Below are 18,433 nucleotides of genomic sequence, written 5' to 3'. Positions count from 1 at the left end.
GTCACATGATCACAAACCCACGAACGTAACATGTTTTTGCCTTTTTATCATTCTGTTTCTGTCTTTCATCTTTAGTTCAAATGAATAATCATTTTTTTAAATTGTTGTTTATTGTTTTTACCACGAGCGACTGCAATTTACTGAAAGTCCCCACCTGCTTTATTTTTTTGCAGGTTATTATGGCTCCAACTGCACTGACGTGTGCTCGCTGAACCCCTGTGAACACGAGTCAGCGTGCACCAGGAAGCCGAGCTCCTCTCGGGGTTACACCTGTGACTGTCCCAACAACTACTTTGGCAATTACTGCGAGAAAAAGTATAGCCTTCCACATTTATGTAAAACACTGCAGTGTTCTTCCTCCTGCACTGCAGACAGGACAACTGACCTGTAATGTCTGTGTCCACAGGACCGACCTGCCGTGTCCCAGAGGCTGGTGGGGTCACAAGACCTGCGGCCCCTGCAACTGTCAGACAGACAAGGGTTTTGATTCTGATTGCAACAAGACGAGCGGAGAGTGTCGCTGCAAGGTGAGCTAGCATCCCCGATGCATTCATCTGTAATAAAGCGCACATCATGTCCACTCAAATAAATACAAGATGTGCATTTTTTAACAACTTTCACACAATCCCAGCCCATTCTTCGTTAGCAAATCTCTCAGCCTCTTCTCAATCTCTTCCAGATTTGATGGTCTTCTTCAGTTAACCCACAGATTTTCAGTTAGATTAAAATCAGGTCTTTGTGCAGGCCAATGAGTAATGCTCACTTTGGTCTTCTGATGGTAGTTCTTCACCAGCAGTCTTTGTCACGTTGCAAGACATCATGACGACCCAGACCCCAAACCTTCACAAATCATCTTTCCTTCATGATTCACCCTCCAGGTTCCAAATGCACTGAAGTATCCCCACAGCATGATACGCCCTCCACCGTGTTTCACTGTGGGGACGTTGATCTTTGGGTTGTACGCCTCTCCCTTCTTTTGCCAAACATAAGCAGCGTCTCTGTGGTCAAGGAGCTCTAGTTTCATGTTATATTCTCATTACTTCAGTCTGACTTGAAGATGTCTTTTCTGCAGAAGTGGAGTTTTTCTTGGTCTGATACGTTCAGTTCACTCCTGCAGGGTTCTAGTGAGTCTGCTTTAACACTATAATTCCCAACTTGGACTCACTGTCTTGGCAGTTGTTCCAGTTTTTTAGACTCATCTCTCACTAGTTTTCTTTCCAGAGTCTTTGAAGTATTTCCCTTCCTTCCTCTGCCAGACTCGTTCTGTGCTCTTTAGCTCTCTTTCTTGATCTTGATGATACTTCTCACTCCAGTTCTTGACACTTGGAATCACTGTGATAACTTTGTATAGCCATCTGCTGCTTTTTGAGCATCAGCAATTCTTTTTCTCAAGTCTAAACTGATGAATTTTGTTTTCAGCATGATCCTTTCTCAAGTGACTCCTAAAATCTTGCTGCAGTTTTTATACTGTGTGCAAATTGAAAAATAACCCACAGTTTAAACTTTATTTTGCAAGCTTTGAGCTTTACATAGTTAAAGCACATTATTGTACACCTATAATTATGCTTTCTAAACACACATTAGAAATCTGTAGACATCCATCAGACGTCTGCTGCTTTATGGGAACTCTTTCCTGAGAAATGAAGAAAGAGCTGCACAAATGTGGCCCTCACAGGAACATGTGAAACCTCTGAATCTGTGTCCAAACTTGGTTTCTTGCACACTTCTACGACACGTGTTGCAGACTGGCTTAATATTAAGGAAGAAGCTGTTTTCATAAACAGTCGTTATACATCTTCCAACATTCAGCGCTGATCCATTTTTACAGCTATGTTTGCTTTGCATTGCACTGCGCTGAGGGACAATTAAAGATTTATTTTGTGTGCTGAAGGTTTGTAGCGTCGTTTTCCACCTTTTTCTCTGGCTAGAAAAAATCCAGGTGGGAGAACAACTTGTCTGCTGGCAGTCAGATGCTTTTGAGCGTGTGGTTTGAGCTTGCCGTGGCGCTAAGGAAGAATTCTCATTTGCAGGACAATCATTACCGGCCTGAAGACAGCGACACCTGCCTGCTGTGTGACTGCTACCCGGTCGGCTCTTTCTCCAGAGCGTGTGACCGAGAGAGCGGCCAGTGTCAGTGCAAACCCGGCGTCATCGGACGTCAGTGCGACCGCTGTGACAACCCGTTTGCTGAGGTTACCCCTAACGGCTGTGAAGGTCAGAACACATTAATTACAGCTTTGCATCAAGTCCCTTTTTTTCATTATAGGTACAAATACATTAGATATTGTTCTAATTTTATCCTCATCATCTCCTTCCTGTTCCATCTCTCTTAGTAATATATGACAGCTGCCCTCAGGCCATCGAGGCTGGGATATGGTGGCCCAGGACTAAGTTTGGTCTCCCTGCAGCAGTTCCCTGTCCCAAAGGAACTCTCGGTATGATGTTTTTTTGGCAGCTCATCAAATTACCATATAATAATGGCACTATATGAAACTTGCCTCAAGCTCTCTCTCAGCTGCAGCCTTTTCCTCATGCGATAACGCTCCCTCTCCTCCTTCCCAGGCACAGCGATTCGACACTGTGACGAGCATAAGGGCTGGCTGCCTCCTAATCTCTTCAACTGCACCTCCGTTACCTTCAGCAAGCTGAAAGCTTTGGTGTGTAGCTTCTCTCTGTCACTATTTTAAATTTTAAAGTCAGTTTCCAGTTTCTACAACATCATCCTCATTTGTGAGGAGAAATACAATGTTTTCATTCTGCTGCTCTGCGGTGCTGCTCTGAGCATCACTGGCTTAAAGTGATAGTCCCAAAAAACTGTTCTTCGTTAGGTACACTGTTAAATATGTGCGTATGTGTTGTGCAGATTAACGGCACTTAATAAAGTCCAGCTGAGGCTGCAGGTGTTTGGTTATAAATCAAAGCTAATGTGATTAATCCCATCGGAGGCTGGACCGGATTTCATGATGGTCTGTTTAATGTTTCTCAAAATGTTTCACACAAAATCTCACTAAAGGATAAATCAGGCGATTGCTGAAGTCAGTATGGTTGATGCTTCTGAGAGCAGGAGTGTTCACAATCTACTTCCCAGGGGTGCTACAGGAAAAGTCAGTTACTTCCTGGGATAACTGATAAGTGCTGCAATGACACGTCACAAAATACAGGAAAAGATCAAAGGATCATTAAAACCTCGGATTCATCCTCTGGGAAAAATCAATGAATGTACATTCAGCCACTTATTTCCTAATCGCTCACCCCAGTGGGCAGATCCACTATTTGATTTGGTGCAGATTTTATGTTCGATTCCTGATGCAACACTTCCACTTCTCTGGACTTGGAATAAAATTGAATTCAGTCGAATTCAAGTGAATCTCTTTATTATTTTAACCACCTCTGTGGTGTTTACGCCCCAGGAGAAGTCTGTGACCCTCTCCACACGTCCCACTGATAATTAAAGGCTTAATGTTCATATTTTTCTCTTCTTGAAGTCATGTGATCAGTTCTTTTGTCGACTTGTTATATCTGCACCAGTGAGACAGGCACTCCACCTCATCTCGGGCACTAGTAATGAAGCATGCATGGCAACAAAGGCGTTGCTTCAGTTTTAATCTCGTCTGACCTGCAGACATTTACACTTTAAATCTCATCTCTGTGTTACTAACACTTGTCTTTGGGATTTCTTTTCTTGTGAAAATTGATTTATTTATTTTCTTCTTCAGTCTGAAAAGTTTTTCCGTAACGCCTCGCTCCTCGAGTCTGGGCGCATTCAGCAGATGGCGGCGATGTTGGCCAACGCCACGCTGCACACGGAGAAGTTCTACGGCAGCGACGTGAAAGTGGCCTACCGGCTCACGCAGAGTCTGCTGCGACATGAAAGCAGCCAGCAGGGCTTCAACCTCACCGCCACACAGGACGTCCACTTCACAGAGGTGAACAACCACGTCACTTCTAACACTCGTACAGACGGAGAGCAAGAACAGAGCTCTGTTGTGGCTGTTTCAGTACACAAAACTGGAAACAGGAGGCCAGTCCTGCCTGGCTGGACATCACAGCCTGTCATGTTGTATCTGCAGGGAGTACATCACACTTCATTTCACTCTCTGCTCTGACATCCTGTCACACTGAACTCTCGCTGTTCTCTGACAGAATCTGGTCCGAGTGGGCAGCGCCATCCTGTCTCCAGACACACGGCAGCACTGGGAGCTGATCCAGCACACGGAGGGTGGCACGGCGGCGCTCCTGCGCCACTACGAGGAATACGCAAACACACTGGCGCAGAACATGAGGAAGACTTACCTCAGCCCCTTCACCATTGTCACACCAAACATAGGTTTGCAATATTTAGTGCCCTAAGTTTTCAGCTTATCTGTCACAGCTGTCATCACAAATGAACTCCACTTAAAAAATATATCAAAGAATATATTAAAAGAAAATTCTTATCTCAATCTTAATCTGTGAGATATTAGTCCATGCTTTCATATCAGGTTAGATTACTGTAGTGCTGTATTTGCAGGACTGTTCAGATCATCAGACTAATACTACCCCAGTACTGAAGTCACTTCATTCATGCCCAGTTAAACACAGAATTACCTTTAAAATCCTTCTATTAGTTTATAAAGCCACCAATGGTTTGACCCCCCCAGTACGTCTGTGACTCGCTCAGTCGCCATAACCCTGCTACAGGGATATCAGACTCACTGTACATCGTGGGCCTCTTTCTATCGATATAAAGAAGTGCACACTTACTGAGATCAACAGTGCATCTCAGTTTTCCTGTATAACAAATAAAAACAGCAGTAGTAAATGAAAGAAATCATAAATTGTAAGAAAAAATGTGGAAACATTACAGAAAAGGTCCTGGTTGCTCACTGCCCAGAATGTCCTGTAAGTATAAAACAGGAAGTTTTTGTTATTTCACAGTGAAATGTTTTTAATTGTTGTGGACACATTTTTATAGTAGTTCTTATAGTAGATGTCTGTTAGTTTGATGTAATAGGAATGGTTGAATGGCTGTAGGGAGGTCAAAGCAGGAAAAAGTAATGAAAATATAGTTAAAAGTCCAAAATCTATGCCCTCGTTCACTTGTTCCAAAGCTGTCAAGTGGGCCAGATTGGAGTCTTTTGTAGGCTGATTTTGGCCCCGGGGCCTTATGTTTAGCACCCCTCCCTGCTATATCTCTCAGGTCAACGAGAGCAACTCTTTTAAATGTTCCCAGAATTTGATCTAAACGTGGTCAGGGTTTCAGTTACTGTGCTTCTGTTCTTTGCAACAAGCTGCTCGCTGACCTGAGGTCAGTCACAGCTGCGTCTACATTCAAGAACAAACTCGAACCCTTTTTACTCTCCCCAGCTTACATTTAATCACTGTGTGCATGTTTTTGTCTGTTATGTTAAGCACATTGAGTTTACACGTAATGAAATTTGCTATATAAATAATAATGCCATTGCCGTGATCAGGACACATGCTGCACGCAACAGGAGCACTTCAAACACCTTTAACTGCTGGAAATGCTTCACACATGACTCCCCACTCGCATGCTGTGAGGTTTTCTGAGCTATCTGTGTAAGAGTTCTTATCAGGCACAGTAAAGACCGTTTAACGTGCACGTCACAGCTGTTAAAGCAGAATTTGCCATGAAGAAACCGGCAGTGGTGCAAACCCCAATCACAGCATTCATGTGTAGTCGAGATCAAATAAAGGTTGAGTTCAATACCTGATCAGTTTGCTGCGTGGACGAAAACGATACAAGAAAAAGCAAATAAGAGCAAGAAAAAAGTTGTGCATGTGACTCAAGCGTGGAAAAGCTAGCAGTTATTGTGTGCAGAAAAAAGAACCGCCACATGACAACAAAATAGGTACGTGGAGGTAAAAATGACAGTAAAAACTGGGAATATTTATTTCCTGTTAGGCTCCGTTTTCTGTTTTAATAAAATAAGGTCAAACTTTATTTTTAAAAACAAACACTTAGTATGGTTCTCATACTTACAGATTAAAAACAGGCTGTGTTGATGATTTTTCTATAAAGATTTTGAACAATATCAGTTCAGTCACAGGGAAAGCATCCTTCGCCTTCTTCTGTGTCGCAGGTTTTAGCAGATTATGTCCTTTTATTTCCATTAAACTTCTTATTTCACAGATAAATCGCATGGTTTATAAAATGTGAGGAAATTAAAATGAACTGAACAAAAGCCCTAAATTCAGACGTCCTCTTTTTTTTTTTAATCTAAAATGAGAAAGTTATCAGATTCGTTTCTCTCAGATTAACTGTTGGAACTTAAAAACGGCGAAGCCCGTTTTGAAGCAGCGTTCTCTGACCTTCCCCGTGTGCTGGTTTTTGCAGTCATCTCCGTGGACCGTTTGAAAAAGATGAATTTCGCCGGCGCCAAACTGCCGCGCTATCAGTCCCTGAGGGGCCCTCGTCCTGCGGATCTGGAGACGGCTGTCACCCTCCCAGACTCCGTCTTCCAACCACCTGTGGAAACGAAGGGCCACAGACACCTGGACGTCTTCCCAGAGTCCTCGCTGAGGAACCGCTCGGCCAGCAGGAAGAAACGCCACCCCGATGACAGCCAGCAGGACGCCGTCGCCAGCGTGATCATCTTTCACAGCCTGGCCTCACTGCTGCCCGAGAGCTACGATCCAGATAAGAGAAGTCTGCGGTAATAAAACTTATTCTGACTTTTTTCAGAGTGTAGAAAGTATAAAGAGGCTAATCTGCTGCTGCTTTTAGTCGTTTTCATTTCCTTTCCTGAGGAGAGAAAAAAGAAACTATTTCTTCTTTCGTGTATTTTTGCCTCAGTGTCCCAAAGCGTCCCGTCATCAACACCCCGGTGGTCAGCATCACTGTGCACGACAACGACGCGCTGCTGCAGCACGCGCTGGACAAACCCATCACCGTGCAGTTCCGGTTGGTCGCCACCGAGGAGCGCTCCAAACCCATCTGTGTCTTTTGGAACCACACCATACTGTGAGTGCAGCTGTAAGTGAATGGGGGCGCCCGGGCGAGGTTGTGCTGTGCTCACGTTTGTGTTTGTCTGTCAGAGCTGGTCGCGGCGGCTGGTCGGCGAAAGGCTGCGAGGTGGTTTTCAGAAACAGCACCCACATCAGTTGCCAGTGTTACCACATGACGAGTTTCGCGGTTCTCATGGATATCTCCAGGAGGGAGGCGAGTGACACTCACACTTCTCATGTGATCAGAATCAGAGTTGCTCCTCACTGTAACGTCGCATTTTCTCATTCTAAACGCACCAGAACGGAGAGATCCTGCCCATCAAAATCCTGACGTGGAGCACAGCCGGCGTGACGCTGGGCTTCCTCTTCCTCACCGCGATCTTCCTGCTCTGCCTGAGAGCCATGCAGTGCAACAAGACGAGCATAATCAACAATGGAGCCACCGCTCTCTTCCTCTCAGAGCTCATCTTCATCCTTGGCATCAACCAGGCCGACAACCCGGTGAGCGCTTTGGTTCTCGTCTCTCACCTCTTCCCTCCGGCTCTGAGAGCTCCCAAAGTTTTAATCATTCTGTATTCGCTCTGCAGTTTGTGTGCACAGTCATCGCCATCCTGCTGCATTTCTTCTACCTCTGCACTTTCTCCTGGCTCTTCCTGGAGGGGCTGCATGTTTACCGCATGATCAGCGAAGTCAGAGACATCAATTATGGACCCATGAGATTCTACTACCTGATTGGCTGGGGAGTTCCTGCCTTCATCACAGGTGTGAACCTCGAATTAAAAACCCACTCGACAAAGGAAAACCACTCCACCCAGCTTGTGTGTTGAGTGGAATAACGAGGATCTTAAACCTTTATAACGTCTTTCGTGACAGCGGGAGCAGAAATGAGGAAAAGAATCAGACACGTCTCAAACACAATCACAAAGACGTTAAAAGCAAATTAATTTTTTAAAATAAAGCTGAGTGGATAATAAAAATAACAAACCAATTTGAATTATCTTTGAATGATCTTTTTCATTATATCTGCTTTGTGAGCTGAAGACATCGCAAAAGGTTTGAGGAAGGTGTTTTTTTACAGGGTCACCTTTCTTGATCAGATTTTTTTAGATAATCACAATTATATTATTATTACTGGCCGTCAGCTGTTGGCTATTTTTAAAGTCTTTCCACACTGATCCATCCAACATTTCTTTGAATCAAGTCATTTTTTAAATCTTTTAGCTTTTCCCAACATTTTTATTTTGCAGAAGGATTTTCTATAAATGTACACTGCTAAAGAAAGAAGGGAACACTCGATCATCACAGTATAACACAAAGTCAGTTAAACTTCAGGGATATCAATCTGTCCACCTGTTATTCACTTCATTAAAACCAAAGCAGCTGAAACTGAAACAACCCTCTGCTACTTAACTGACCAGATCAATATCGCAGAAGTTTAACTAACTTAATGCGACAAACCTGACCCAGGACCACAACAACTAAAGAGATTTGTGTTTCTTCCCAGGATCAAACCGGGGGTCTGAATATCAGATGTACAAGTTGGTCATTATCAACAGTCTTACAGTTAAATTAGTTTCGTTGAATAGCCAATTCAGTTAGTTCCTGTACAGATTATAAACCCACAGAACGTGTCTATATACCCAGCCACACTGTGAGAAGTCATTATTTATTCAGCTTTAGTAACTTTCACTGTGACATCATCCTCTGGAGATAAAAATAGTTTCAGTAAAGAGTGAATCAAGACAAAAATTAAACAAACTTTTCACACTGTCTATTTTTTCTGGGGTCAACTCCAGGTTTGGCGGTGGGTTTGGACCCCGAAGGCTATGGAAACCCTGATTTCTGTTGGTTGTCTATGTACGATACCCTGATCTGGAGCTTTGCAGGACCCATCGCCATAGTGGTGTCGGTGAGTACCTGCATCCATCCATCCAATCGCACATGAATATCTTGTAGTTTTACTAAAAGATATAAAGACACGGAGGTAAAGCTGTCACCTCAGCAGCGTGCATAGCATTTTCACGCTACATTAATTATTGTTTATTCTTCTAACATGCTGCACTGCAGACCTTCACTTTACTTTAGTTTTGTCACAAACTCCTGCTGTGTTGCCAGTAGTGACATACTGGTGTGTTGTGTATCCACAGATGAACATCTTTCTGTACATCCTGTCGTCCAGAGCCTCCTGCTCGCTGAGACACCACAGCATCGAGAAGAAAGAGTCTCGTGTGTGAGTGTCCCGGCCTGTCATTCAACACCAGCGCCGTTTACTTCCTACCTGATTAGAGGATGTTTAGACAGGAAAATTTTTGTACATAGGCAGTCACTGTTTAGCAACACAATTCAATTCAGTTTTATTTATACAGCACCAGTTCACAATGCCAGTCACCTCAAGCCTCTGTAAATTTAAGGAAAATTACCCAACAAGTAGTAGAGGGAAAATCCCAACAATCAGCAAGCACTTGGCGACAGTGAGAGGAAAAACTCCCTTTTGACAGGAAGAAACATCCAGCTGAACCAGGGTCGGGGACCCAGGGACTATGAAACCAGTGCAGATGTCATTATTGGGTATTTCCAAAAAGAAAAGAAACGAGGCTGACATCAGCATGTTGTAATATAAACATCATAAAACATCAAATCTTTAGTCTAGCCCTTGCTCTTCGGGAGCTGCTGTCTGTGCATGTTCTTTTTTTTTATATTTTCTGCAATAATCCCCTGACCCAGGCCACTCTAAGCACTCAGTTTCAGACAGTTTTTTTCTACTCTTGGATCTGTATGATGTCATAGAGAGAATATGGTCATCTCAGGCACACAGCTTCGGCATGCTTATCGTTGCTGTTTTTGTTGCTGTTTTATCCTCAGATCCATGTGCTGCTCTGTTTTTCCGTGTGTTGCATTGAATTCTTGTTGTTGGTTTCTGAGTCAGGTCACTGGTCACTCCAGAAGTCCTTCCTCGCCAACTCCTCTTTGTGCTTCCTCTCGCTGCAGCTCTGGCCTGAAGACCGCAGGCTGTGTCCTCTTCCTGGTTTCAGTCACGTGTTTTCTCGCACTGCTCTCCGTCAACAGCGACATGATCATCTTCCACTACCTGTTCGCTGGTTTCAACTGTGTGCAGGTGAGCCCATCGGTTCACCCTGAAACTGCTTGAAAGGCTCAGTTGTGCCTTTTTGCTAACCTTTAACCTTTTCCTGTCGTCCAACTCCAGGGTCCCTTTGTTTTCTTCTTCCGTATTGTCTTCAATAAAGAAGCAAGGAACGCTATGAAATACTGCTGCAGCCGCAAGCGACCCGATCACATGATCAAATCCAAGGCCTCCGTGAGTCCCTCGCAATAAGCGGCGAGAAAATATTTCATTCGGTTTGACACCTCTGGGATACGTAGTTAGGCTGATGTCATATTTGGAGTTTCTTTAAAAAAAAAAACTAAAATATGGCGTCAGCTGTTGTTAAAGAAATAAATCTGTAATTATCTCAGATATCAGTTATGCTGTTGATACTGCACCATCTGTTCCCAACAGACTGAGCTTTGAGCTTTTTTTGACATTTTATAAAAAAGGAGGATTTATTCTCCGCCCTAAATGACTGACTCTACTAAACAAGAAAAATAAATCTCATTCATCTGTGCCAAAGAGCGCTACCTCACCGTAAAACTGTTGCTGTAAACAAACAGGTAAACTGGAGCGTGGCATGTAATCCACAGACAAATACTCACTCAGATATTGAATGGATATTCTTAGCAAAAAGACCTATGCTTGTGCCTGAAAATCAGTCATATTGAAACTGATTTTCAGGCAGAAGGATGAAACTCAGTTTCAATATGACGTTTTTTGTAAGTATAATGTTGTGCTCATCATTCCAAAAACAGAGACAGAGAGGCCGGTGTTTGCGAGCACTGATCAGGAAGGAAATAGACGATCTGAGTTTGGAAAGGGGGATCTGTGCTGTATCCTGAACTGTTACATCTGGCACGAACTGATTACGTGTGCACATGCTCTGGAGCTGTGATTTCTGCATGAGATCCTCTTGCCAGGCCTCTCTTAGATACTCCAGTGTGGCTGTACAGTCGATTCGTGACAGACCTTCTTCAATTGTAGATTTAGAGATAGATCCGGTGGCTTACTGGAGAAAGGGTGAAAATGTTGTCTTCACTTAGAGTCTTTTAAAGTGTGATATATCCTTCAAATGACTAAACAGAGACAAGTTCACATGACAGACCAGTTAAAATATTATTTAGAGAATAAATTTCAAGAAAATAAGTTTTTTCTCTCTGATCCAAGTTTGTTTCTTAGCATCTGTACAAAAAAATTGCAGGAACAATAAACTCCCTGTTATGTTCTTTACATCTGAAATAACTCTGCATCGTATTTTTATAACATGTTTCTCTGCCTGCCTCTTGCCTCCAATTCCAGAGCTATAAATGCAACACGAACTACATGGACGGGAGGTTGTACCACCTCCCCTTTGGCGAATCCAGCGTGTCGCTGAACGGCACCATGCAGAGTGGGAAGAGCCAGCAGAGCTACGTGCCATTTGTCCTCCGGTGAGGAAACCACTTAATAAAAAACTACTATCAGTGTGCTGAGTGACGGACTGAGTAAGTGAACTGAACTGTTTCCATCTTCTCAGTGACGACGGGTTGAGTAACAGTCAGGCACACATCGCTCTCAATGACCACACGTCGCTCTTCCATGAAACTAAGGAGCACTTGGACGGTAGCGTGCTCATTTTCCTCAGATCTGTTCTTCACTTTCCCACTTTTGCACTGATGGAGTCACTGGATTTGTTTTTCACTGACGCTAACCCGTCAATGTTTAGATCACGACAGCGACTCGGACAGCGACCTGTCTCTGGAGGACGACCAGAGCGGCTCCTACGCTTCCACTCACTCCTCTGACAGCGAGGATGAGGAGGGCCCCCTCCCGCCAGAGGAATGCTGGGAAAATCTGGCATCCAATGTCGCCAACAGACCCCAACCACTCAGTCAAGGTACTCACATGAACCTGTTCACATGCATTGCCTTTACACTAAAGTCACACCACAAAATGGTTTACTTTCTGAAAAGCAGTCAAACAGTCAGAGTGAAAAGAAAGTGCACTTATGTAAGGATGGAGGACAGGCTGTACCACCTCCCCTGTTCTAAAGTCTTAGAAGGAATATAAAAAAGTTACGTAGTCCTTAGCAGGTCTTAAAATGAGGTCGATACAAGCTGCGATTATCAAAAAACCATGACACGACACAATGGGTCAGTATTTATTTACCTAAGGCGAAATGCACGCCGCGATTCAGCAGCTTGAGGTAATAGTTTTCTGCGTGACGTTCAGTCTCACATTATTGTGGAGGAGTTTTGCCTCAGTCGTCTTTACCGTGGTGCTTCTATTCATTGAGCTTTGCTGGCATTCATTTACACACAGCTCTCTTATGGTCACACACAGGATTTCAGTGGCGTTGAGGTCTGAATCGGTGCGACACCTTACTTTATTTTCTTTTTTGCTTGGCGTTGTTGTTCTTTTGCATGTTCACGTGTTCAGTCGAGCTTTAGCCGTCGGACAGAGGAGAGGAATGCATGAGCAACTCTGTGACTGCTCAGGTCCCATGCGTGAAAAACAAGCCCAAATCACCACCCTCCCCCCACCGTGGTTGACAGTTGGTCTGAGGTGTTTGGGCTGATCTGCTGTGTTTGGATTTCAAACATGGTGATATGCATTATGACCAAACATCTCCACTCCGGTCTCATCTGTCCAAAGGACATTGTTCCAGAAAGAAAAGTGTATAATTTGTGTGTATTTGTGTACATGTATAATAAGAATCCAGTATAAGAAAATTGGATTCTTACTTCATGATCTTTACATTTGTGTATGTTCACCTACGAGGACCAAGAATACATGTTTGTAAAGCAGGAACATCAACCCATCAGAGGAGCTGAGCTCACTCTGTGTGTTTTTGTTTTCCAGACAACGGTCTGAATAAGCTGTACTGGCCCGGAGAGTACGCTGCCACAGCGAGTGACAGCGAGCTCACGGGTGGAGACAGAGCGAAGATGGAAGGGCTGGCCAATCACGAGCCAATCGTCCGCGACCCCCGGTTATTATCAGACGACAGAACAAAGGAAAGCGTGACGGTACTGCTGCCTAGTCTGCCGAACTTCAGCGCCCACCCTCACAAAGGTAAGCTCATCCAAACCTCAGAGCTTTAGCTTGACCATTATTAAATAAATAAGCTAAACCAAATCTTACCCCGGTCCAGGGATCCTAAAGAAGAAGCAGCTCTCTCCCATCGTGGAGAGGAACAGCTTCAACCGCATCAACAATGAACTGTGCGAAAACGCTCCGGGTACGGCGTCCCCTCATGGATCTTCCTCTAGTGAAAGTCGAGCGGCCTCGGCTAAACGCAGCTTGCCTGACCAGCTGAACGGGGTCGCCCTGAGCATCAAGGCGGGGACAGTGGACGGCGACTCATCGGGATCAGAGTGAGTATCAGGAAGTCGATACAGATGAAAACCAGCATCAGATTCTGAGAAAAGGGAAACTCACTCATGCAAACGCATCAGCGTCGTCGCCTACGTGTGTGTCCGCTGTTTGTTGCTGGAGTCGTTCAGTGTTTCGTTCAGCTGTCTGTCAAATTATGAGTCTTGCTGCCATCAGTGGTCGTTTTCATTCCTGGTAGTCTGTGTCGTTTCCACTCGAACCGCTTAAATGTTAACGTGAAACCAAAGGAAGACAGCACCATTCCTGATATCCTGTACACAGTGAAAGTCAGTGTGGGTTCAAAGAGTTCACTTAAGTCTAACATATTATCACTATAGCCACTAACCTTAAAGATCAATATATTTTTGGATTAATCACTATATCATATATGTAATAAATTTCTGTGGCCATCATGTTTAAAGGAGCAGTTTAGAACTTTTCTACTTTAGATGTGAGTTTTACTGCCATCACTCCTTTTCTCTGTTCTGGACATCGGCAGCTTTCTGTCATTGTTTTAAGGCAGCTTAGTGTTTCACGCAAACACATCTTACTAGTACAGAATAAAGCAAAGACAACATGTGCATGTGCAACATGTGAATAATACTGCGCAAATGTCTTGAGTCCCATTTATATTTTACTTTGAGTTCTGCAGACTTTCTCGAGGTCTTAATTATGGCCAGAAGAGAGAGAGTTCAGACTGAAGAATAAAGGAGATCGTAGCAAATATTGACTTCGAAACACGTTAAAAGCTGTACAAACTCTGTTTTTGCTATATTTACATTTATGTTTGCGTGTTTCAATAAATCGCTGCAGCTATTGTCTAAAAACATATACAGAAATAACAGTGGGGCTCAAGACTCATACACAGTACTCTTAAGTGTGGTTTTTACACACAGTTTGAGATTTCTGGAACAACAAGCCAAAAATACCACATTTATAAAACTGCTAGTTTAAGGTTGTTAAATGGCGTCTCAGTGTCACTGATCATGAAGTCAGTTGAACTGTAAACGCAGTGATAGGTGACGATTTTCACAGGGTAATGAAAGCTTTAGTGCCATAAATGTAAACATAGTGACAGTATCCATAGGATTTTATTAAGTCTTTTTTAGCAGCTGTTAAGAAAAATTAAAAGTGACCCTACTCTTGTTCTAGTAGGAGAACAAATCAGGCCAAAGATTTGATACCGACGGATGCTAGAAAAGCTTCCCAGTTAGGAGAAGGTTCATTGCAAAGAGGATTGAGACAGATCGTCAAATTTGCACATTAAAAGTATTTGAAAAAAGGCACAGAAATTATTTGTGATCATGTAGACAAAAACCTGGAGATGCAGCAAGAAGAGAGGAAATCTTTTACTATGAAACTGTATAAAACCAGTGGCCCGCGGCTGGTTCAGACGTAAACACTTTTGTATTCATTAAAAGGTACTTTAAAGATGCAGTCATTATTCACAGCAGTGTGAATTCCACTTTACTAACCAGCCTTCTTTACCCCCTTTTTCTCTTTCCAAAAATCTCAGATTTTTATTCTTTAGTTTTATCCCATGAAGCTCTGATCCTCATTCAGAAACAATCAGGATCACTGTCTTCAGATTGGTGCATCATTTTTTCGGTCACCCCTCACAGCCCGTGTGTGCATCTGTGTGTGTATCTGTCTGTGTGTGTGTTTCATTGTCATTTTTATTTCCTTTTTTTAATTTATTGCATTCGTTTCCAACACTTGTCTCTCCATCCCATCATCCTCTGATTCATCTTCATCGTACCCACCCTGTTTTCCCAGCAGCCACCTCAACACCTCCATGTGACCTTGCTGACGGAGGGGTGTGTCTTTGCAGGTCATAGAGTGACTGCAAACAGGAAGCACTGGATTTCCCCCTTGATAAACTGTGGAAAGAAGGAATTCCCCCTTCCCCTCTCGTCATCTGAAGGAGTTTATGTGTGCGTGCGAGTTCATACACGTGTGCCAAAATTTCAGGAGTCCCTGCGCCACCACCCCGCCCGCACCCTCACACAACAAGCCTCACTCTCCCTTTACAGAAATGGTTTTGTTTACATACTTGAAGAAATGCACTTTTTTTTGATTTACTGTCCTGATTGGCTGGTGGTCCATTTTTTTTTCCAACTTTGTTTATTTTTCCAGGATTTTTATATCGTTTTGATGACAGATAATAAAAAGAAGTCATACTTTCAGGCTCATTTAGTTGTACACTTGCAAACATTCAGGGAAATTTTCCATTTTCATCTACTGCTGTGTTTTGTGCCGTCTCTCTGGTCACTGGAGCTGTTGCCGTCTCTGCCCGTCTGACGTTCGATGACTTCAGACTCAGGCTGTTGAGGTTTTACAGGCCTGAAAATATCCAAGAGACGCAACACGCTCGAGTGCGGGTCGTCCTCAAAGGCTCTTTGCGTGTTCGTGGACCGTGAGCTGCTCACTAAGACTGACTGCATCTGCCTGGATTCTCCATGTAAGCTACTGATTACTGAAGGGTGTTTCCAGAGGCCACAGGTGGGAACAAACCTGTATGTGCAGAGCTTAAAAAGTAAAGACTCAAAGGACTTTTGATACACTTTTTTTTGTAAGCCACTGAGAGCACATCTTTTTTTTTTTTTACGGACGTGGGAATTTTTCATTGTTTTATCCGAGGGACGCACACATCTGAGTTCAGTGACTAAACAGCTGTATTTTATAGACTAGCAGCGAAGCTTGTGTCTTTTGTAAAGTAATTAAATACATGCAAATTTGAGCTGTAATTCATTTTTACTGTACAGAGTGGCCTGTAAATGAATTGAGAACATATTGTTAAATGTTAGTAAATATGTACACACGTTCAGACCTTGGTTTTAGGAAATACTCTTGATATCTGAGAGAAAAAAAAGTCTCATATGAGTAACTACTGAGATTGATGTGAAGCCATTTTTTACCAACCATATGAGTTTAATGTATAAATTTCATGCCAACACTACCACGTCAGTCATGGTGTTATAACACTGGTGTCCAAACAGAGGATTGTCTTTCACTCTGCCGCTCCTGTTTGTACTGATTAAACTGTTTTCTACCATTCCCGTCGTTTTGGCCTATTTATTGGAGCCAGTTCAGGTAACGCTGCGTTTCAGATGTGTTAGTTTGATAGTCCTTCAGTACAGCTGTTTGCAGCTGTCACGCATGGGTTATATTCTCTAAAAAGAAAAAAAGAGTTGATCACACTTACACACTGTAACTTTAAAAATTAGAGTGTTGTTGTGTTCTTATAAATGAACATCACTGGAATCTTTTTGGAATTTGGAAACGCGTGATTTTATGTCTTGAGAGCTAGAAAAATGAGTCATCCAGAGCCACAGCCAGGAAACGGTTATTTTAGATAAAAATGGTAATGAAGCTCAGCCTGACAGCTGTGATTATTGAAACAGATGTTATCTCCGTGTTTTTTCTAACATTAAAATGACAAATTGTAAAAACAATAGTTTTACTTTATATATTAAGTGTTTAGTGGGGACTTTAACCTCCACCCACAGCAGTCCAGAGGCAGCTGAGAAAAGCCATGGCAGTGGTGGGCGATTAGTTTTTCCTAAAGGGCCACATGAGGAGCTCGGACTGTCATGGAGGGCCGCACCCTTATTAGAAAGGGCTTCCACAACAGTCCCAGGTCCTCATGTGGCCTGTTGGGAGTCATGTTGTTTTATTTTTGCTTTTTATGCTAAGCTAAGCTAGACATGCGAGCTGCTATTTCACTGGTAAACCTTTTAACTGTACATTTTTCATTTTTTAAAAACTGTGTTTGTTTTTTCTAACCTTTGGATTGTAGGGTTAACAGTGGCGTCATTGCTAGGCCGCTCTCAGAGATGAGCTGCCAGACAGAAAAAACTGAGTGCTGGGAACACAGTCATTCATTCCTTTCATTTTTGTTTTTAAGTTCATGCTTTAAAGTTCAGGTCTGTTTCTATAAAATCACCACACACAAGAAAAATGTTTGATTGTGTTTTAAAACAACAGACACCAAAAATAAAAAAGCCAGATTTGTGTTTATGTATTTAAAAACAGACGCATAGTCAAGTTTATACCGAAATAAAAATATACGGTAACACCAAATATCCTGATCTGGTCGTGAACCATGGTCTGATGACAAGCAGGTTAACTTAAGATTTAACTACCACAAAACAGACATAAAAGGTGTTTTTATAGATCATTTGTTTGCACAGGTGACCACAATTGGCCTGGGTTTGACTGACCTCTGTCCAATAAAGGCTAAAATAATCATTCTAAAAACAAAATTGATGGAAAGTATGATTGCAGTTATTGGTGATTCATCACTCAGATATTTTAATCTGTTTATTATTTATAATATATTAGGAAACTTTTCTGAGAGACTAGGTTAAGACTTTTAAATGGAGCTGGATGAATTTTGTTTGTTTTCTTATCATGTACTGTATGAGCTTTGTGTCACGAGTCACCCGTAACTGTCCAAACTTGTCTCTCAATATTACAACTCAAAGCTGTAGCCCACTAGATGGTGCTAATGCTCTTTACCTGCTTTCTGTCTGGAGCTCCAGCTGCTTCTGAAATGAATGCACAAACTCAATATATCCGAAAAACACTGCTTATTAAACATTTGAATTATAATTTTCCCTGAGAAAAGTCCTCAAATGCAAGAAAGAAAAAAAGTGTTACATTAAAAACCAATAAGAATATTTAACAATCAGTTGTAAAACAGACTTTCAATACTGGATAATGTAATAATAATAATAATAATAATAATAATAATAATAATGTGTATGTGTTAGTCCCCATAGGGAAATAGTTCCCTAGCGAAGCAGTGGGCAGCCACCAATGCAGCGCGGGGAGCAGTGTGTAGGGACGGTACCTTGCTCAGGGGTACCCTCAGGGTAGCCGTTCAGTGGAGTTGAACCCCCGACCTTCCGATCATGGGGCCACCACTCTACCTACTGAGCTATCCCTTCCCCCCTTCTTTTTTTAATAAAAGGTTGGTGATGAGCCTTTAGGGTCTCCAGCTTTGCCTTTGCATCAGCA

At 42.8% G+C, this 18,433-nt stretch overlaps 1 protein-coding gene across 3 annotated transcripts in view; it reads left to right on the top strand.

Annotated features, from left to right (window-relative positions):
* celsr2 (cadherin, EGF LAG seven-pass G-type receptor 2) overlaps nt 1-16,460 on the top strand; it is a 68,546-nt gene extending 52,086 nt beyond the window's left edge. Inside the window, exons 13-34 of one of the 3 annotated variants that reach the window (XM_004544782.3) lie at nt 174-315; nt 407-527; nt 2,031-2,214; nt 2,334-2,435; nt 2,563-2,657; nt 3,717-3,926; nt 4,144-4,327; nt 6,338-6,656; nt 6,797-6,964; nt 7,039-7,162; nt 7,249-7,449; nt 7,536-7,710; nt 8,745-8,857; nt 9,096-9,178; nt 9,937-10,063; nt 10,154-10,264; nt 11,357-11,487; nt 11,574-11,659; nt 11,763-11,933; nt 12,899-13,111; nt 13,191-13,413; nt 15,243-16,460. In XM_004544782.3, the coding sequence (XP_004544839.3) occupies nt 174-315; nt 407-527; nt 2,031-2,214; nt 2,334-2,435; nt 2,563-2,657; nt 3,717-3,926; nt 4,144-4,327; nt 6,338-6,656; nt 6,797-6,964; nt 7,039-7,162; nt 7,249-7,449; nt 7,536-7,710; nt 8,745-8,857; nt 9,096-9,178; nt 9,937-10,063; nt 10,154-10,264; nt 11,357-11,487; nt 11,574-11,659; nt 11,763-11,933; nt 12,899-13,111; nt 13,191-13,413; nt 15,243-15,249 (3,290 nt within the window). In that variant the 3' untranslated portion in view covers nt 15,250-16,460. Of the gene's footprint in view, nt 1-173; nt 316-406; nt 528-2,030; nt 2,215-2,333; nt 2,436-2,562; nt 2,658-3,716; nt 3,927-4,143; nt 4,328-6,337; nt 6,657-6,796; nt 6,965-7,038; nt 7,163-7,248; nt 7,450-7,535; nt 7,711-8,744; nt 8,858-9,095; nt 9,179-9,936; nt 10,064-10,153; nt 10,265-11,356; nt 11,488-11,573; nt 11,660-11,762; nt 11,934-12,898; nt 13,112-13,190; nt 13,414-15,187 lie in introns of all 3 variants that reach the window. The other 2 variants (XM_012917504.3, XM_004544781.3) reach the window with 2 other exon arrangements.
* Nucleotides 16,461-18,433: the final 1,973 nt, after the last annotated feature.

Source organism: Maylandia zebra, linkage group LG5 (genome assembly GCF_041146795.1).
Source record: "Maylandia zebra isolate NMK-2024a linkage group LG5, Mzebra_GT3a, whole genome shotgun sequence".
In the NCBI taxonomy this organism is placed as follows: Eukaryota; Metazoa; Chordata; class Actinopteri; order Cichliformes; family Cichlidae; genus Maylandia; species Maylandia zebra.
This window is presented reverse-complemented; position numbering and strand designations above follow the sequence as displayed.